General features: G+C 43.0%; 1 protein-coding gene across 1 annotated transcript in view; it reads left to right on the top strand.

The window, feature by feature from the left end:
- adamts9 (ADAM metallopeptidase with thrombospondin type 1 motif, 9) overlaps positions 1–19968 on the top strand; it is a 54613-nt gene that overhangs the window by 2399 nt on the left and 32246 nt on the right. Inside the window, exons 3-25 of the mRNA XM_064304022.1 lie at positions 555–717; positions 3356–3645; positions 4141–4224; positions 4338–4462; positions 5250–5290; positions 5592–5697; positions 6323–6469; positions 6687–6828; positions 7141–7245; positions 8366–8511; positions 8804–8985; positions 9073–9209; positions 9573–9690; positions 9814–9909; positions 10998–11164; positions 11347–11476; positions 11728–11854; positions 13040–13148; positions 13481–13582; positions 13695–13859; positions 15390–15551; positions 17024–17143; positions 19716–19823. Coding sequence (XP_064160092.1) covers positions 555–717; positions 3356–3645; positions 4141–4224; positions 4338–4462; positions 5250–5290; positions 5592–5697; positions 6323–6469; positions 6687–6828; positions 7141–7245; positions 8366–8511; positions 8804–8985; positions 9073–9209; positions 9573–9690; positions 9814–9909; positions 10998–11164; positions 11347–11476; positions 11728–11854; positions 13040–13148; positions 13481–13582; positions 13695–13859; positions 15390–15551; positions 17024–17143; positions 19716–19823 — 3072 coding nt within the window. The remainder of the gene's footprint in view (positions 1–554; positions 718–3355; positions 3646–4140; positions 4225–4337; positions 4463–5249; positions 5291–5591; positions 5698–6322; positions 6470–6686; positions 6829–7140; positions 7246–8365; positions 8512–8803; positions 8986–9072; positions 9210–9572; positions 9691–9813; positions 9910–10997; positions 11165–11346; positions 11477–11727; positions 11855–13039; positions 13149–13480; positions 13583–13694; positions 13860–15389; positions 15552–17023; positions 17144–19715; positions 19824–19968) is intronic.

The following is a 19968-nucleotide window of genomic DNA, read 5'->3' as shown; positions in this document are numbered from 1 at the left end:
CCATTACCACCAAAACAAATACATTCATAATCGAGCAAACTCACTTCAACTTGTTTTACCGGGCATATATTTGACGCATTTTGCCCCCACCTAGCCCACCCGCAACGAGCTGTATAGATTTGCAAACGTTGAATTTTATTCTTTCAATCTTGCTATTTTTGGAATGTCAAAACACCTAACTAAAACACTGTCTTTAGCCCACCGTATATTTCTTTTCCATGTACATCTAGCTTAGCTTGGTACTTAGTTTACCCTGCTGTTTATTTGACCTCAGAGTTAACTAGTAGTAATATGGTATGCGAAATGTGACACTTGAAAAGACAAAGCTTCCATTAAGTCTGCCAAGAAACAAAATGTATGATAATCATCTTTGCTTGCCATTTGAACTTGGGCTGGATCGCTGCGACAATCTGCACTCAACTATATTTTATATAAAGTGTAACCTGAAGCAGTTATTACACTGGGCATTTAAATGAGTGGAATGTGTTAATGTATCACAGTTCACTTCAGCTGTGCACTTCTTGGTTTTAATATATTTTTGTTGTCGGTTTTAGCTTGGCACTTTCAGGTCTCCAGCAGGTGAATATTTTCTGGAGCCCCTTCACACGTATAAAGGCAAAAATTATGAAGAAGAACACCATAAGCCTCATATTGTATACAGAAAAGACGCTCCCCAGAAGGACCACATTGAGGAAGGGACTGCATGTGTCACCTCAGGTAAGAAAATACATGAGTGAACATACACACATGTGCACGCACACAGATACATGCACACACTGTTGAATACATAAACACACTTAGATGAACACTTGACTTGTTTTTTAAAGCTCAGTATAAAGAATGAACTCTGGTGGAATGCCATCAGACCACTGGGCGGTTCCGGGACTGACAGGTCTCCCTGTGTGCGTGTTCTGTGGGCCCCAGCACCTCACAGGGAGAAGGAGCCAGTGCAAATATACAGAGGCAATACTCTCTTTTCTCATTCATTCATGGTGCACGTTGACAGTGACATTCACAGGGTGTCTCTCTGATCTTTTATGCATGTAAACATGCGTATGCTTCTCTCAATCATTTTGAGTTAACTAGGATACTAGTATTGTAATTCAAATAAATATATACTACGTTTACTTGCAAAGCTATTCAGTTCATTAAGAAAGCATTAATCAAGTTCCCAGCCTCTGACTAATGATTTCTTAATGGACTAAATCTTGTGTTCAACATTTATCTTGTATCTGGTATATATATATATTATATAGTTTATATAAAGCTCTGAAGCACTGTAAACTCATTTATGGACTCATAAATCCTTTGTATTCAAAGCCTAATTTTTACGTGTATGTTACTTACTTTTAAATTTTTTATTAATTTGGTGCCCAATGTGGGGGCATTCCCACCCTAATTTGGAATATCCAATTATTTGCAGCTGCAGCTGTGTTCATTCTCAAACCCCACTGCCTATACAGGAGAGTGTAGTCATTCATGGTTTTCCTCTGAAACCTGTGGCGTTACCAGATGCTTCTTATCACATCACAGGCTACAGCTAAGCTTGCATAGAGTGGAGTTGGCGGAAGACCTTTCATATGCGGCTTTAACATGCAGTCCCCAGGCGCCCTATTGACCAGCGGAGGTCACTAGAGAGCGATGAAATGTGGACCCTTAAGGACTAAGCCCTCCCATACCCTAGGCGACGCAATCAGCCTATCGCACGTCGCCCCATGGAGCTGTTGTTCATAGTCAGCAATGCCATGATCTGGATTCGATCCAAATGATGAGGGTCATCCATGCACCACAGCATGGTGCCTCAACTGAATAACCACCTCGCAGCATCAAAATGTAATTTTTATCACACAATTTTTTATCCTCCGTGTCTGATTGGTTAACATGACACACTGGGAACTGAGAAATTTTGAAAAATTGAAGTTGGTATGATGCTTAGGGTCAGCCTCTTAAACCTCTTTACAAAAAAACAAAAAAAAAAATAGATTAAGCCTAATATGTGTCACAAAATGACAATGTTTGTAATGCTGCTTTGAATTGAAGTGAATATCAGTTAGCATGTTCATTATTTGGCTGATATTTGTCTTCAAATATCAGTTTTTAGTGAATGTATCAAATGGTTTGTGTTTAGAGATGTGGAACAGGAAAGCCATTTTGGGCTGGTTTTATCAGCATCTCAGTTTATTGCCTCAAATTCCTGTTGACTCTTGCTCTTCCTGCTGCCTTTAGATAAGGAAACCTGATATCTAAAATACCATGAAGGAACATTGTGAACAGTATTGTGAAAAAGTGCTACCAACTTTAAATATTTAAAAGCTGTAACTTTGGAATAAAAACTCAGAATGGTATAAATCTAAAACCAGGGCCGGCATGTGGCTGATCCACGGCATTGTTTCTTCACAGGTCCGTACAGTATGTGCTTATAACTTGTAACTTTCCATCAAGAAAGTATTTATATTGATGAAAATATGAAAGAAACATTTGGGAAAGAAATGTATTTCAAAATGAATGTTAGAGAAAGGGGTTTTATAAAGGGCTTTTGTATTAAAAGATTTTTTTTTTGAAAAAGGTTTTGCTGTTATCACAATCATTTTCAGGAACGGAGAATAGCTTCACTTTTGTGCTGAAGAAGAAGTCATTTTTACGACTGGTGTTGCATTGCAAGTGGTTAAGGGATTGAGTTTTCACTTGGACAAGAAGACAGAACAGGGGCAGAAGTATTCCTTTGTTACACATTGGTTTCTCTTCAAGATAAAAATCTGAATTTTAAGCCATAGTTTCTGCCTTCACTGGAAGCCTGTGTCCACATGGCATTTTCTTCAGGAGAGTAGGCTTTGCTCAATCTTGGCTCGTGGCAGTGTGCCAGGCTCACCTAGTATGAACCCCCTACTCCCCCCTGTTAACAAGTCTTCCGGACCCAGTGCATTTGCAGAAAAAAGCTTTACTGCAGACAAAATGCATATTTGCCTTGTTCTATTCATAGCAATTAACAATGTACAGTACATTACAGGACAAATTACTCCACGGGGTTCAATAAAAGTCTTAATCTTAGTATTACCTGATGACCACCCTACATTAAACCTTCTGGTGAATAATCACTCTTTGAAATAAATATGGCCCCTCCACATTTTTTTTTTGAAACGTAGTGCTAGTCCTATTATTGCGGGCTCATTTTCTCATGTTTTTCAAATTCTTTATACAATTTTGATTATTATATCATTTTTAACAAGTCACAAAACACGGACAATATTTATAACAATTACATCAGTGTGGACACTCGAGACACCACATCTATATCAGTAAATGGGCCATGATGATTTGCTTATTTATTTGTTGTGTCGATCTCTTCGTTCTTAAGGACATAAACACAGGCAGAGGAGACGCAGAGACAAGGCGAGGCGGAGCGGAGCGCCCGGCGGCATGCTGGCTGATCTGGAAACCTTAAGCGCAAGCTTCTCCTCGCGTCCTTTCTCTCGGACAGAAAATAAGCAAAGGGCTAATGACAGCAGCGACTCGGGACCTCACAGAAGATCAAAGCGCTTCCTCTCCTATCCGCGCTTCGTTGAAGTCATGGTGGTTGCAGACAGCAAAATGGTCGAACATCACGGGAGCAACCTACAGCACTACATTCTCACGCTCATGTCCATTGTAAGTCTTTTTTTGCGCACGTGCGTTTTCAAAAGCTGCATTTAGGTCAGTGTGGAACCGTAGGGCAGTTAAGTTTCACAACTGACAACAGAGTTACAAGACAAGGCAGACTTTCCTGATGACTTTGATGAATGAGAAAAAATAACCCTAGGCATGTTGCATAGATGGCATACTCTACCTTCTTCAAATAAAACCTGTTCAAGGCTCTTGGCTGTCCATGTAGGGGGTAAGTTGACCTATATTTTGTTTCTGGCAAAGGCAGCATTCTCTGCTGGATCGCAGAATGTAATCAACTTTTCAGCAGTCAAATTAGTGATTTTTTTTCTCCAGACTTAATTTAGCGCTGCATTGTTGGACAGGATAAAACACTCTTGAGCACATGAACGTTCTCCATTAAAACCTCATTAAGACTCACATGTTTCAGACACGTTGAGAGATAGCAATCAGTTAACAGCTAAACTGATCTAACCGTACGTTCTGTGTCTTTCATTGTAGGTTTCTTCCATCTATAAAGATCCAAGCATTGGAAATTTAATCAATATCGTCATTGTGAAATTGGTTATTATAAATAATGAACTGGTAAGATGGCACAGTTTTGATTTGTTCCAAAATTAAATAAAAGTAATACATGTACACCTGTAACAGTCCTACCAAAACTTTATCCCAAAATTGTCATTTGTCTCTTCCTTTAGGATGGTCCAATTATTTCGTTTAATGCACAGACCACTTTAAAAAACTTCTGCATATGGCAGCAAACTCAGAATCACCCAGATGAAAACCACCATTCACATCACGACACTGCCATCCTCATCACCAGGTACAGTAGACTGTCTCTCCTCACTGCTGGCTGATAATGGAGGCAGCCCGCAGAGTCAGTGAGGTCAGGGCTGTTTTCTGAGGTCATGATGCAGCCTCTGTCCCATAAGCTCTCTCCAGAGCCCCATGAATTGAAAAAGGAGTCCTTGCCAAAGTCAGTAATCCACAAAAAGGACTTTGCGAAGGGTCATATCTACCATATTTGCATTTTGGGACATGCTGTCCTTGTATAGTCTGCCATAACGGAATGCATATTTAAAGGGACAGACCAACTACTTGCCAGGCGACATTGTCTTCTGGTAAGTAGTTGGTTCTTGCACCTTGTTGTCACTTTTGTGGAAAGACAGTGCCGGTTTTTGGGAATGGAGTAAACTGAATGTGTGCCATGTCTATGGTAGAGATATTGAGGGTATAAATTTATAATAATTTGCTTAATATTCTCCCGGTCCCATAACGGAATAGTTGAGTAGTCAAAATCCACATTTTTTTCAAAGCACTGCATCCATCCATGACAGTTTGTCTGCATAGACTGCAACTTGTTGCTATGAGATGAGTATTCAATCACACTTCTAATTTTAAATGGATTCTCAGGCCACTCTTTATCAGTACTGACGAGAAGGGATTACGCTTTTTTATAATATTATGCTCTTTTGTCTTTTGTGATTTACACCATGGTTGAATATTCAAATAATTGACTATTGGGTCTTGTATGTAGTTTACAGGAGCACATTGATTCAGAAATAAATTAATGAATTGTTTTGATCACAATGACCTTTGCTCCACCACAGGCAGGATATCTGTCGGGCCCGAGATAAGTGTGACACTTTAGGTAAGACCCTTTCCCCCCTTTTTCAATTATCTACTGTACATCTTTTTAATTAACACCATTTCCATGAACTGTTCTTTAAACAATACATACAGTGTGTACAGTGTGCATATACTTGAATAATGTTGGAGTGGTATGATATACGTTAGAGTGTAATATTAATAATAACATTGATCATAATAGTAATTATGATGACAGTGATTATGATGATTATGATAATGATGAGAATGTGGATGGTGTTGATGATGATGATGATAATAATGATGATGATGATGGTGATGATGATAAACGTCCAAACATGCAGGTCTGGCAGAGTTGGGCACTGTTTGTGATCCTTACAGGAGCTGCAGTATCAGTGAAGACAATGGTCTTAGCACTGCTTTCACTATCGCTCATGAGCTGGGCCACGTGTGAGTACTGTGTAGCTCTGCTCTCCCTAGTACACACACACGCATGTGCACACACGCACGCACACATGCATGTGCACACACACGCACGCACACACGCATATACACACACAAAAGTTGCAGGCCTCTGCAAATCTATCAAATACATGGCTCTTTTTGACAGCCTCAAGAGCATAGCCCAGTGTGCAGTTTGCTTGTTCCAGTCAAACAGAATTGATGTATGCTTTATTACAATGTTTTATGTATTACAATGTATTATGATGTCATTCTTTGTGTTTTTAAATCTCTAGGTATATGACTCAGGCATCTGTTTAATCAGTCCTCTAAGTGAAACCGTATACACCATAAATAGTGTGTATACTGTATACACACTATGGCTTTAGAACACTCTTATAAAAGCCATAGTGTGTCCTAAAGCCATAGTGTGTGTACGCTATATCTGGAGTTCGGTGACAAAGGAATATGTGAAATGAAAAAGAACATAAATCGGTTGTTTTGACATCTTCTAATGTTTCTCCCTGGACCCTTGGAGATGGGTCTTCAATAGGGTTTGATTAATTACAGAAAAGCTGCTCCTTCATATGGCTGCACTCATCAGGATATGTTTTGCTTTCATTCTGTCCTGCAGGTTTAACATGCCTCATGATGACAGTAACAAATGCAAGGAGGATGGTGTGAAAAACCAGCAGCATGTGATGGCACCAACCTTGAACTATTACACCAACCCTTGGATGTGGTCCAAATGCAGCAGGAAATACATCACAGAGTTCCTTGAGTATGTGACTGACTGCTTTCTAGTCGATGTAGCAGACTTTGCCCTTTCTTTCTTTAGCCTCAACTCAGAAGGGATATCTGTTTTTCTGTCATGCCGATAGTCTTGCTGTTTTGTTCAGCAGTGAGCCCAATTCCTCACTCTCTACACTTTGTTATCTGTCTGTTTGTCTTTATTTTCTGTTTTTTCTTTAAGTCATTCATTTTTTATTTCTTAATAGCACTGGGTATGGCGAATGCTTGCTCGATGAGCCCGCATCTAGATCCTACAGTCTTCCTCAGCAGCTTCCCGGACGGATATACAATGTGAATAAACAGTGTGAATTGATATTTGGGCCCGGAACGCAGGTGTGCCCATATATGGTAAGGGAACGCTCAAGTGTGGTATTAAACTGGAATGCCTTGACATTTAGCCTGTCAGGAGCATACATGTCATTTGTTAATTGTTGACATATGGTTAAAAAAATATGTGGGTTGTTAAATGTGCTGAGTTGGTGAATATTTTAGTTACATAATTAAAGATTTTGTTACATAATACTGGTTCTGTTTGGATGAAAATCTTTCCTTCAGTGTGTCCTGTGATAGATAGAAGAGTGGACTCTGCAGCTATATTTATTGGGGAGCCCTGGTGTGAAAGCGCTGTGGAGATAACAGCGTGTTTTTGATGTTGTCCAGATGCAGTGTCGAAGGCTGTGGTGCACTAGCCCAGAAGGGGCCCAGAAAGGCTGCCGAACTCAACACATGCCCTGGGCTGACGGAACCGAATGCTCCCAAGGAAAGGTACTTCCAAATCCCAGAGCACGGTCCAGAACCCAGAATGAAACACAGACACACACACTCGCACTCATACTCATACTCACATGCACAACTCACAAACACGCACACATTCACACGCACACACAGAAACACACGCACGCACACACACACACACACACACAAAAGAGAACCAAGTGGTCCCAAGGAACTGTAATTCCAAGCCTCAGAGCTCTATCCAAAACTAACATGCGCATGCTGCATGCACACACACACACACACACATTCATGTACCACATTACTTGGTCTAAATTAGACAAAAGCCAAACAAAAGAAAACCCTGAAAACCTCATCAGCAAAACATTTTAATAGCAAAACAATGTTATGTTGGCAAATGAGTCATTTCTTTTTACTTCCAAACACCTTTTTGCTCGCAGCTGCTTGGATGGATCTTAAGTCTTTGGAATGCTGTCTAGAAAAGAAAAACTGGAATTGAAAAAGCCAGACAAAAATGTAATTACTTTAAATTGCTGTATGAATACATAAGTGAACATGGGTGATGCACATGGCACTTCACGTAAATCCCACCATTTGTTTAAACAGTTTTAGCCCTTGGCAGGAAAGATTTGTTTGCCCCAAAGCCTGTATTATTATCAAGCAATAATAGGCTTATGGCAACTGTGAATGGAGACTTGTGGAGATTTCCATATCCATTACTGGTTTAGTGTAGCTTTTAATTATCACTGTGCAAACTTCCACTTCCTGCTTGCTTTCTGACATGAAAGGTTTTGCTGCAGAGCTCCAGTGGTCCGCGACACACACATGTTTAAGACCCAGTTTGTTTACACATTGTATTTCTATTCAGAACCTGTACGTGCCAATTCAAATATGGATATTGCAGTTATATGTGGTCTCCACCAGTTAGTTTGCTTATCCCTTACCTAACTTGAAATAGCTTTGCTCCTTCTGTATGAGCCAGTCACTTCCTCTAGAAACACGTTGGCAATTAATGTTTATTTTTTTAATTTTCATCTTGCATTAATTTAACTCCCAGGGTTGCATATTTCAGATACAAGCACTGCCTGTGTGGAGGGTAGTATCTTATTGCTGGATCTTAGCTGTCCATTTTGTTTATCTCTCCAAACAGCACTGCAAGCATGGCCTATGTATCACCAGGGAGCATGATGCCACCCCCATTGAAGGGGCGTGGGGGGTGTGGAGCCCTTTTGGAACCTGCTCGCGGTCTTGTGGCGGGGGCATCAAGATGGCCGTCCGAGAATGCAACCGGCCCGTGTAAGCTGGCCTTTTTAAGTCATGCATTCCAGTTCAGCAGTGTATCCCTAACCAGCGGTTCTCAATGTACCTTGATAAACATTCGAGTATAACTGCCCAGAGAACATTTCACACAAAAAAGCTTCAAACACCACTGTGTTGTAATAGACCTGGAATGAAAAGCTGTTAACAGAGGTAAAGTGAGTGAAAGGGAACGGGGAAGATTTATCTGTTTATCTGCAGGAGAAGTGAGGCAATTTAAGATTAGTGCCGCTGCAAACTGGGGATTTAGTCTCTTCGCTTCCTGGCACAGGCCCAGAAATGGGGGAAAGTACTGCGTAGGGCGCAGGATGAAGTTTCGCTCCTGCAACTCTGAGCCCTGCTCCAGACAGAAGAAGGACTTCAGGGAGGAGCAGTGTGGAGCCTTCGACGGCAGGCACTTCAACATCAATGGTCTACCTCCAAACGTGCGCTGGGTCCCCAAGTACAGCGGAAGTAAGACACAGTGTTTAGAGTCCCTGGGCCTGGGTGCTGGTTCGTTATCTGACTGCTAATTTCCTCGCCTGTGCCTCCTCTTTTCAGTTCTAATGAAGGATCGGTGCAAGCTGTTCTGCAGGGTGGCCGGGAGCACAGCCTACTACCAGCTCAGGGACAGAGTGACGGACGGCACCCCCTGTGGACCAGACACTAACGACATCTGTGTCCAGGGCCTGTGCAGGGTATGAGCTTCCATAAATCTGCCAGCCAAACCAAAAACAGACACTTCTCTGCACCTGAAAGCATATCACAGTTAAACAGCTTTGCATATTCACCTTCCGGTTTGTGTTATACACACGCAGCAGACAGACAGATCTATGCTGTACAAAGATAGAAAGCAGTCCTGTCTCACTGTCTTTATTTGTGTTTAAATGCACATGGTGAAGCTGACACTGAGGTTCCTCTGCTGTTACATTTCCGGAGGGGGGGAAGCAGCATTATCCTCAAAACAGAAAATAGAACAGTGTCGTGTAAAGGCTGAAGACCAGAAACTGAGCCACGTGTTTGTTGTGGCAGTAAGTTTGACGTTTTCCCTCTGTTCACAGCAAGCAGGATGTGACCACGTGCTGAACTCCAAAGCAAGGAGAGATAAGTGCGGAGTGTGTGGTGGTGACAACTCCTCGTGCAAGACCGTAGCGGGCACATTCAACATTGTTCACTATGGTCAGTGAAGCCTACTGCACTTGAAGGAAATGTCTTCCGGAGAGAATGACTTCCAAACCGCCCTCTCAATGTTTTGTCACGGTTAACATTGTTACACTGGAATTTTCATGCTTCTGTTTTCAGGATATAACGTTGTCGTGCGTATTCCCAGTGGTGCTACAAATATTGACGTGCGACAGCATAGCTACTCAGGGAAGCCAGAGGACGATAACTACCTCGGTAAGAAAAATGGACTCAAACACAAAAATAAAAGCATTCTTTTCTTGTTATCAGCACTTCTTTAATGTTATGGCTCTGGTGCCACGGTTATTTGCGGCAGTAGTGCACAATGTAATTGTTTTCATACAGGTAGTTCAAATAGTATTTACAGTTTAGTCTGAAGGGTTTATGGTTCAAGCATAATACATCAAACTGACTCTTATAGTCCTTGATTGTCTTTTAGTCTTTTTGTTCCATTCAACAGTGTGCTCAACATTGCCATTAATACTCCTCTTTATAGTCCACCAGGTGTGAGAAATGATAGGTGGAGTATTTTGTTGAGACACAAAAAGGTTACGCTGCCAGAGTCATGACATTCTTTTTTTGGTGACAAATCTGGAAGGGGGGTGGGGTTTCGAAGGGGTGGAGCCTCACACCAAGCACAGTTGAGGCCTGTGGATCACCTTGATGGTGCTTGGAGCTCACATGCGAACGTGTTAATGACACTGATCACAGGGGTATCCGAGGGTTTCCACCTCTGTGTAGTTTTAGTGGACCCTGGAAAAGGCCGGACACCCATTTCCACCGGACAGCGTGGGGCAGAGCAATGCAGCTGCATTACTGTGATGTGTGAAATGACGAGGAAACTAACTCAGGAAATTAGCTACATAATCGCATTAGTGTGAATTTGTGCAGCAGACTAACAATGAACAGGAAGCTGCTGGGTGCCGGATTACTTTACGCCAATTAGGTACATCTTTATCGCAAACCACTACAGATGTGTTGCAAACGTACATCTGAGGTGAACGTTTCAGGTTTTTCTTTTAACCAATACGATGGAGGCCTCAGTGAATTAAGAGTTTGTAAATTTTGTATGGAATATATTTTCTGTATAGTTACATAGTTATACTTAGCATCTGTGTGTGCAACATACAGAGGAGAAACATGTAAAACACAGGTTTATGAATCTTCCTTTAGTCACTGAAATTAAAGGACATGGTTACGGACAGTTTAGTTGGAGTTTACAGTGTATGCAGTCTACAGACATGAAAAGAGCACGTATAGTTATGATTGTTTTTATTACAACACGATTTGTTCTTGTTTTTCAGCCATTTCCAACAGCCGGGGGGAGTACCTGCTCAATGGGGAGTTTGTGGTCAGCATGTTTAAAAGGGAAATTAAAGTTGGGGAAGCTGTATTAGAATACAGTGGCTCTGACCACATCATTGAGAGGATAAACTGCACTGACAGGATAGACGAGGAGATTGTCGTCCAGGTAATCTTTCTTTAGGGGCAGCCCTGATATGATGACCTTGATGTTGTAATATTATCCCATAAATAACCTCATTACTTGTTACTTGCCTTGATAAACCATACAAACATCTGTGAAATAGGAAAGAGGATATAATGTTGTACTGTACTTTATAAAGTACCATAACCAGGTCCTGTTCTCTCCAGGTGCTTTCTGTGGGTAACCTGTATAACCCAGATGTCAGGTACAGCTACAACGTTCCTATTGAGGACAAGCCACAGCAGTTCTTATGGGATGCCTATGGCCCATGGCAGGAGTGTAGCAGGCTATGCCAAGGTAAGTGATAGAAGGTGTTAGAGTAATAAAAAGCAATGCAAATGGTCATAAAACCCAGCTATTCAATTTTTATTGTTCTGTCTCAAACAAGAACCTTCACCAAAGGTAACATCATTACTGTTGAGAAACGCAGTAGGTTTCTCATCAGTTGGCCATTTGCTCATGGAACCAAAGTTGTTAATGGTCCAGAGATAGCCACAACAAGCAAACATTGCCAGTGAGGGCTCATCCTTCTTGACGTGTCTGACCAGGGGAGCGGAAGAGGAAGATCCTGTGCAGCCGAGAGTCGGACCGCGTGGTGGTGTCTGATCAGAGGTGCCACGGCTCGGCCCGCCCCTCCGTCATCACCGAGCCCTGCAACATGGACTGTGAAATCAGGTTAGCGCTGGCTCCTCTGGCTCTGTCTCATTGGCCTTCTTTTCTCTTCCTGCCCATCCAAAGTATTGTTTCACTGCTTCTTTTCTTGTGTACTGCTTTGTGTGATGGGGTCTCTTTTGCCAGTGCTGTCTGTAACATACCATCATTCTACATTCTTAATTCATTCCTCTGGATCAAGTATGCTGATCTCCTGTAAGCCGCTTCTGTCCCTACAAGGATAATTTGTGACCACAATAAAGGACCACAGGTTTTATTTAATCTTGACAATTTGTTCCTGACAACTGGGGTACATTGACCTTTCATCCATCCATCCACCAATCCAGTTTCTTAAACCATTGGTCACGGTCATGGGGGGCTGGAGCCTATCCCAGCATGCATTGGGCGAGAGGCAGGAATACACCCTGATCAGCTCGCCAATCCATCACGGGACCCACACACCATTGACACATTCATACTTATGGGGAATTTAGGCTACATTCAGATTACAGGCTGAAGTGGCCCAAATTTTTTTGCCTACATGTTACACAGATCTGGTGTTTTCTGAGCCGTGTGAAGATGTATATCCCATCTGTGGCCATGCGTCTGCTGTGAGAACTGTCAGAATTCCTGTGGGTTTCTTAAAGTCACACTTCACTGCGCAGGTGCAGATCACTGTCATCATTACTCGGTTTTTTGTTGTTAATGAGCACATGTTGGTTCTTTCAGGGCAGAGGTCTGTTCACACTTGCGTCAGATATGGGTCACTTACGAACATGAATGTGAACAGCCGATGCAAAGAGATTGGATTCGAGCAAAAAATCTGAATTGAGCATTAAGGCCTGTAATGTGAACTTAGCCATAGGGTCTCCCATTAGCCTACTGCATGCTTTTGGACTGTGGGAGGACACCCACACAGACACGAGGAGAGCATGCACACTCCACACGGAAAGCCCCTCAGTTGGGATGTGAACTCGGTATCTTCTTTCTGTGAGGTGACAGTGCTATTCACCACCAGTTCACCTTTCATCTGTTTGATTAGTGTTTTGATTGAAATTAATTATTGGAGATGAGATTGAGTGATTTTTCTGATGTTTTTTGTTTAATGTTTCCTAGTGTATTTTAGAAATTCTGCTAATCACGTGTCTGTACTTCATAATGTGAGGGTGTGATCGGCTGTGTAATTCTTGCTGTGTCCGGGCACGGCAGGTGGCATATTGCACGGAAGAGTGAGTGCACAGCGCAGTGTGGACCGGGCTACAGGAACCTGGAGATTTACTGCGCCAAGCACAGCCAGGTCGATGGAAAGATCCAGAAGGTGAATTTGAGTATAAACCATAGAAGATAATGGTAATGATAGACCATGCCTTTACCAAACCACATACAATGTACTGTCTCTGACCCTGGAAAAATTTTCAGGCTCAGAAAAAGGAGACTCAGGAGGATAAGGTGAATTTGTTTTTATAAAAAGGATTAGCAAAGTCCATAGCTTTGTGTTGTGTTCAGTCTAGAAAGCAAAGGTGCATACGTGGAAACTGTTAAAAGGTAAATTTCGCACTAATATAGGATTGTATTTTTTCACACAGTTCTTTGAGTAGGTCACCAGGGCTTGTACCTTCTCTTGTTAACAAACATTCTCATGCTCTTAAGGTGGATGACCGTTACTGTAGCAACCAGCATAAGCCTGAAGATAAGGAGCCTTGCAATGGAGACTGTAACCCTGGGGGCTGGGAGTATACTCCATGGTCAAAGGTGAGCGGGTTGGTGCTGACTCTTCACATGCGGCTGTTTACATCAGCGCCTCTGTGTTTATGTGGCGAGCGCGCGGCTCATGGCCTGACGTTTATTTGTATTTTTTTAACAGTGCTCAAAGAGCTGCGGAGGGGGCATGCGACGCCGGGGGGCAGTGTGCGGCAAATCGGCAGACTCGGAACACGACGACGCCCAGTGCAGCCAGCGCGACAAACTGATCGTCCAGCCCTGCAACGACTTTCAGTGCCCTCTGTGGAAGAGCGGGGACTGGTCCGATGTGAGTGACATCATAGGGCTTTTCTACATTTTCTGCAGTCGTCAGGGGCCAGGGCTTGTTCCGAGCAAAATTTGAATTTAAACTGTTCTGTTCTTTTGTTCCTCCTGCAACATAGCATTCTTGAACTGGTTAGAACAAGATAAAAAATGTTGTTCCTTTTTCCCCCACCTCCGAAAAATTGAAACCAGCCTTCTGGCCTGTCTCAAAACCTATTATCTTTGTGGCCGTGTTTCCACAAATCCCAAGTAAAGTGAAGAGTTACTCTTTTTTTGTGCAGCCAACAGTCATTCTTTGATATGCACATGGCATTGGACTGTAGTATTATTCCTGCCTACGTGAAGCCCCCCCCCACCCCCCCCCCCCCACCCCCACCTCATTACCACCGTCCCCAGTTTAAAGAAACGCATTCTATGGGTAATGAAAACACAGTGGGCAGACAATATCACACTGAGTTAGCGCTAAATAACTTTGCACAGCGAATACAGCCCCATGACAAAATAGCCATGTTAGAATTGCTTTGATATAGGGAAATGACAGGGGAAATCCAGTCAGAAGAGTCGGAGCACTCAAATCGCTTGCTGCAGCATAAGCAAATAATCTGACCAACTTCAGACATTTGCAAGGTGTAGGGGGTAGTAATTGAAAGACCGGCTTTATAAACTGCCTAAGTCACTTCCAACGGTTGATTTGAACATAAACGGATGGTACGGTCAACATTATCCACGTTGGGAGATAAGAATAAGCCTTGTTAGCACTAACAAATCCACTGATATAACTTACAAAGTAGCCTGACATTCAAAGTTAAATGATGCTACACAACTGAGAAACCGTGCGGTGGTGGGTGCCTGGACTCCTACATAACGTACACTTACTGGCTTACTCCTTTTCAGTGTGAAAACCAAAGGCTCAGACAAAGCATCACCAATAATATATTAGTCTATGCAAACCTTGGACGTCATGTGCCTCAACTTCCACCTACCAAAAACGGTCACAATAGTCTATCGTCAAATTCCAGGTTCCTGACAAGGTCCGACCCGGCTGTCAGTAAACTAAAGCACACCCAAGCATGCCATCCCATTGTGGTTCGGGTAGACTAGTTGGCTAGCTACTTGCAGAAGTGGTGTCACTGGTAGTAGCATTAGCAGCAGCAACTCAAAAAACTAAAATAAAAACAGCTGATGCTGGGTTACTTTCCCTTCTGCAGGACTGCTGCAGCACATAAACTGCATGAATTGGTTATTTTGTGTGTCCAGAATATAAAACTGTGGTCCCCAAAAGTGTACTGTTTGGGAGTTTAACTTGTTATAATACAGTGTAATGTAGAGATAATCTGGGTTGATTACAGCTTTTTGAACTTTCGGTCTGGATGGCGTGGATGCCTTATGCCATGCATTCCTTGGATATTTCTGATAAGGTTCCATGCGGAGCTGCACCACATGGGCACACAAATTCTGTCTGACTTTTCCCATGCTCCGAGTTTTCACAGCTTGCTGTACTTGCATCACAAAGTATCATTTGTATTGTTTCCAGTGCCTGGTGACTTGTGGCAAAGGGTACAAGCATCGGCAGACATGGTGTCAGTTTGGGGAGGATCGCCTGGACGACAGGTTCTGCGAGTCGCCCAAGCCGGAGTCGGTCCAAGCCTGTCAGCAGCAGGAGTGCGCCTCGTGGCAGGTCGGACCCTGGGGACAGGTTAGTGCCCATGCCTGCTGTTTCCCTGCCACAGTCCTTCCACCAGGCACGTCCTGGGGGGGACATATCCCAGGCTACATCAGAACGACGCAACATTGTGTCCATAAAATTCCTATAGCCTACCCGCTATGGTTTTTCCAGAATATGGACCATTCAATTCCCACAAACCGGAAGCATCTTTAAGAAGCTTTATTGTGGTTAAATACTTGCGCAATAAGCATATCTACAACAGCTTGAGATCATTAAAATTTTCTGACTTGTTTTTTTATTTCCTCAAAAAAACAATAGGCCTACCAGACGCCAAATATTTTCAGGCTGCATGCTAACTGTGTTGCCTCTATGAAAAGTGTATTCTGTCACTTGTCATGTCAAAATCTTTGTTGTGAGGTGGAAACTGGCCTATTTGATCCCCAAATCTATGTGCAGGAAAACTAATGCATGGCTGTTTATATGAAGTCTGTATGAGAGGGAATTTCACATGCATTTTCTAAAATATATTGTGGATGTTCATTTGTTAACTATGTTTTGCATATCCTCATTTCCAGGAATATAAAAATCCCCTGTTCTCGTGTTATTTTTCTCAATAGTCGAGACAAAATGATCCCGGGAATCAGTGATCCCTGGTTCCGAGATACAACCCTACTACCCACTGTAATTGCACAAATACCTTTTCTCAGTAAGATGGATAAAATCTCTCATTTGTCTGTCCCAAGAGTTACATGCTCATGTAATTGTGAAACCTGTTGGTCCAAAAGACAAAGACCATTGAGTTCTTTGACTATTGTGCTGTTCAGTACTAAGTATGTGTGATGTGGGTTGTGTGTGAGCAGGCCTGTGTGACTTTCGGAACATTTTTTACAGTTCAATTTATGGTTTCATTTTAAAACTAAAAAAGTGCACCACACAAGTAGTGTGTGTGTAATATGTGTGTGCATGTGTGTGTGTATTTCCTTTCTGTGTATGTATGCAGAAACAGGTTTTTTTTTCTTTTCATAAAAGGCCACATTGTGAAAATAGCTACAGCCAAAAATGCAAACACTGAGATCAGTACAAAATAAAACACTATCTGCAATGCAGCGTGCATGTGTGCAAACGCGCAGTAAGTACATAAGTGTGACAGAGATTATGCATTCCCATACCGTGGAATAGGCAATCATGTTAAATGTATATTTGAAGGCATTTAATGAACCGTGTGCAATTTCAGCTGAAGCTCTGCCATACGAGTTTGACCTCATTTCACTCAAGCCGTTGAAGTAGAAGAAAGCTTTATGTACTTACTTACGTAGCAGAAAAGAAAAGCAGTGGAAACTTGCCGAATTACTTGTGCATAGCTGCTTTTGGGCAATGATCGTTTAGCTGTGGCTTGGATCTCATTGGGGGTACCGGCTTTGCAGAGCTGAACCGGTCATTTTGTGAAGCTGTGCTGTGGGTGCTCTGACACGCTGGGTTGAAAGTGTCACTCTTAATTGCAGTGCACGACCACTTGCGGTCCAGGATATCAGATGAGGGCGGTGAAATGTGTGGTTGGATCGTACGGAACGGTCATGGACGACACAGACTGTAACGCAGCTACAAGACCCACCGACACTCAGGTAGGGCCCCCTCCTCAGCATTTCTCTCCGCTTGCTGCTTCACTGCTCAGCCTTATCAGTTTCTCTCAGGGCGAAAAAAGGCAAGGAGTAGTTTTCCAGGTCTTTGAAAAGATTAATGATATCTTGGGTGATGGAAAGCATGCAGGCATGCAGCGATGTGGGGGAGTGTGGAAATGGTTGACTCAACATTTCTGCTATGAGTGTGTGTGTGCGTGTGTGTGTGGTGTTGTGGTGGTCTCTGCTGTGTGTGTGTGTGTGTGTGTTTATGTGCATGAGCATAAAGCTGGGGTTGGAATGCTGAGGGTTTTATTTATATGGCACAGCTATATTTCAAGATCTTCATGATTTTTTTTCTGTAGGATGTACAGTGTAGCCAACTTTTCTCACACACAAACAAATGTAAGTGGACCACCCAGAATGTACTAATTTTCATTTTTGGTGTGAGTGAGAGGGCAGCAGTTCACTCGATTGACGTTTGGTCCTTGTCCTCTAACACAGATAAATGCAAAACACTGAACTGATGCAGTGTGATTATTATCTCAGACCCACTCTATCCTGAAATTCAAGTATGATTAATGAGAAGCAATAATTCCTTGTTTCTGTGAGATCATGTTGTCATGCGAATATCATACTGTTAAAGAAGCAATTTTTTTCTTGCTGGGTGAGACATTATTGGCCATAGCACTGTGGAGGGAGGATTTCAGTCAGCAGGATTTTCCATTAGTATTCATTCGTGATTTCCCTGGCCAATCAAGTGCCTGTGATCTTGATCTGCCTGTGTCTGATTCATCCACTGTCTAGTCCTCCAGCACTGTAGATACAGTGGCTTAGCTTGCAACATGAAAAGATCTAGTCAGCTGGCTTTATGTATTCTGGCATGCCAATCCTGACCCTAAACGACAGAGGATGGGACTGTGGTTAGGAATTAGAAATGGAGAGTGAGAAAAAATTTGGGGGAAAAACATAGGGGTGATCCCTGGCATTTCCAGAAAACCATCAGTATTAGTAATAGGTGCTCCAGAGTTTATTAGGTAGGGTCAGTGATGTACCGTTAAAGAAAGACATGTTCTCCCAAGTCTGAAACGTGGCTTCAGTCACTGGCAGTCTGTAGGGCGGTCAGGGAGTCACACAGCGTACACCTTGGCCACCTGGAGTCTATAAACCCTTGTTGTCTGGACTGGGACAGCCAAAGGGGTTTCAGACCTGCGCCCAGACTGTGGCACATTGCTGACATTGTCTCTCTCCAGCAGACTGTCCCCCACCAAGCCGAAGGTTGCACTCAGCAGGGGGTGCACAAACTCACCACAAGGGGAGCCAGTTTTCCCTGTATTGCAGAGCTTATTCTAGCCGTGAGGTGAAGGGCATAGTCATAGCTGTGGACACTACTTATGTCAACACTTTTTTTGCTTCTGCTGCTGTCTGCCTGGTTCTTATTGTACATGCTTATTTATCCTGTGCTCTGTCCATTTTATATGACGGCGAGTTCTGTGTGGTAATTGTGTCATATACTTGCTTACCGAGACAAGCCATATTTGCATTAGCATTGACTCTTTTAGCAGATGTCAAAGTTACTTCCAGGGCAATTATGGCAAACAGTAGTGCAGATAGCCAGAATAACTAAAAGCAGCAGAACTGAGCGCACAGTAACACCGTGGATAGATTCAGCCACTACGCATGGGAATGAAATGAGTTATTATATGCATGCATCTTATCTTTATGGCTACCTGTAAATCAGGTGATCTGTAATTAAACATTGATTTTGATTGTGTGTGATATTTGCTACTGCCATTTGCTACTATCACATGCTACTTCTCACTGTGATTTTAGTGTATTCACATTCATATGACCTAAACGACAGTGGGAAGAGGCAGATTGCCTTTTTTCCTGACAGTCCAGTGCCACAGTAACAAGGGCCTTCAGAGTGGAGCATTACATGGTTGAGAAATAGGTACAGGGGAGGCCCCGCTCTTCAATCCTAGCACAGCCGTAAGCCTGCTGACCCTTAGCAAGTCACTTCACCTCCATGTGATCCCTGCCAGCCATCCATGAAGCTGGGTACAAGGTTGCCCAGTAAATGATTCCCCTGTCAGCCGGTCACTCAAGACTGCCAGAGTGGAGCTTATGTTTCAGAGCAGTCCCACCTGAACCTAGCCAAAAAAAATAAATAAAAAAAACCCAGTCCAATCCAAAAAAAAAAAAAAAATGCAGTGAAGCTGCTAAAACATCTGTCGGAACGGGGCCTGGCGCTCTTTGTACCCATGCGTTTTATGATGCTTTTTTATCACCGGTGTGAAGGAGCAGACAGCATCTCCCACAGCCAGTGCATTCTTTCCTCACTTCCCCTGAAAGTATGAGGTGGAGAACTGCTGTGCCAAGCCCAGCCCAGCCCAGCCCAGCCCGAAGCACAGTTTAACCCCTCCTCTCCCTACGACACTTTCCTCTGGCCTGAGTCTGTGGCTGGGACTGGCAATAGCGAGTCTAGCATTGGAGGGGAACTACTGCATGGGAGCATCCTTATAATGGGATGTTCCCACTGCGGGGATTGTGATTGACACTGGTCTGCTCTCTTTAGGATTGTGAACCCGCGCAGTGTGCCATCGCCCAGCCCGTCAGTCCGGACACAAAATCGCAGATTTACTCTGGTCACGTGACCCAGTGGCGCTTTGGATCCTGGACGCAGGTAAAGAAAGGCCTGTTTTACAAACCTGCTGCTGCGAGTAATTCATTTTTCTGGTTCACCTACAAGCGTGAGAGTGGTTATATTTGTCAATAAAGGCAATAAAGAGTTGACCTCTCAAGTTATATTAGACTCTACCTGTCAGTTC

This window comes from Anguilla rostrata, chromosome 13, assembly GCF_018555375.3.
Source record: "Anguilla rostrata isolate EN2019 chromosome 13, ASM1855537v3, whole genome shotgun sequence".
Classification (NCBI taxonomy): domain Eukaryota; kingdom Metazoa; phylum Chordata; class Actinopteri; order Anguilliformes; family Anguillidae; genus Anguilla; species Anguilla rostrata.
Note: the sequence above shows the minus strand (reverse complement) of the source record. Positions and strands in the feature narration are given on the sequence as shown.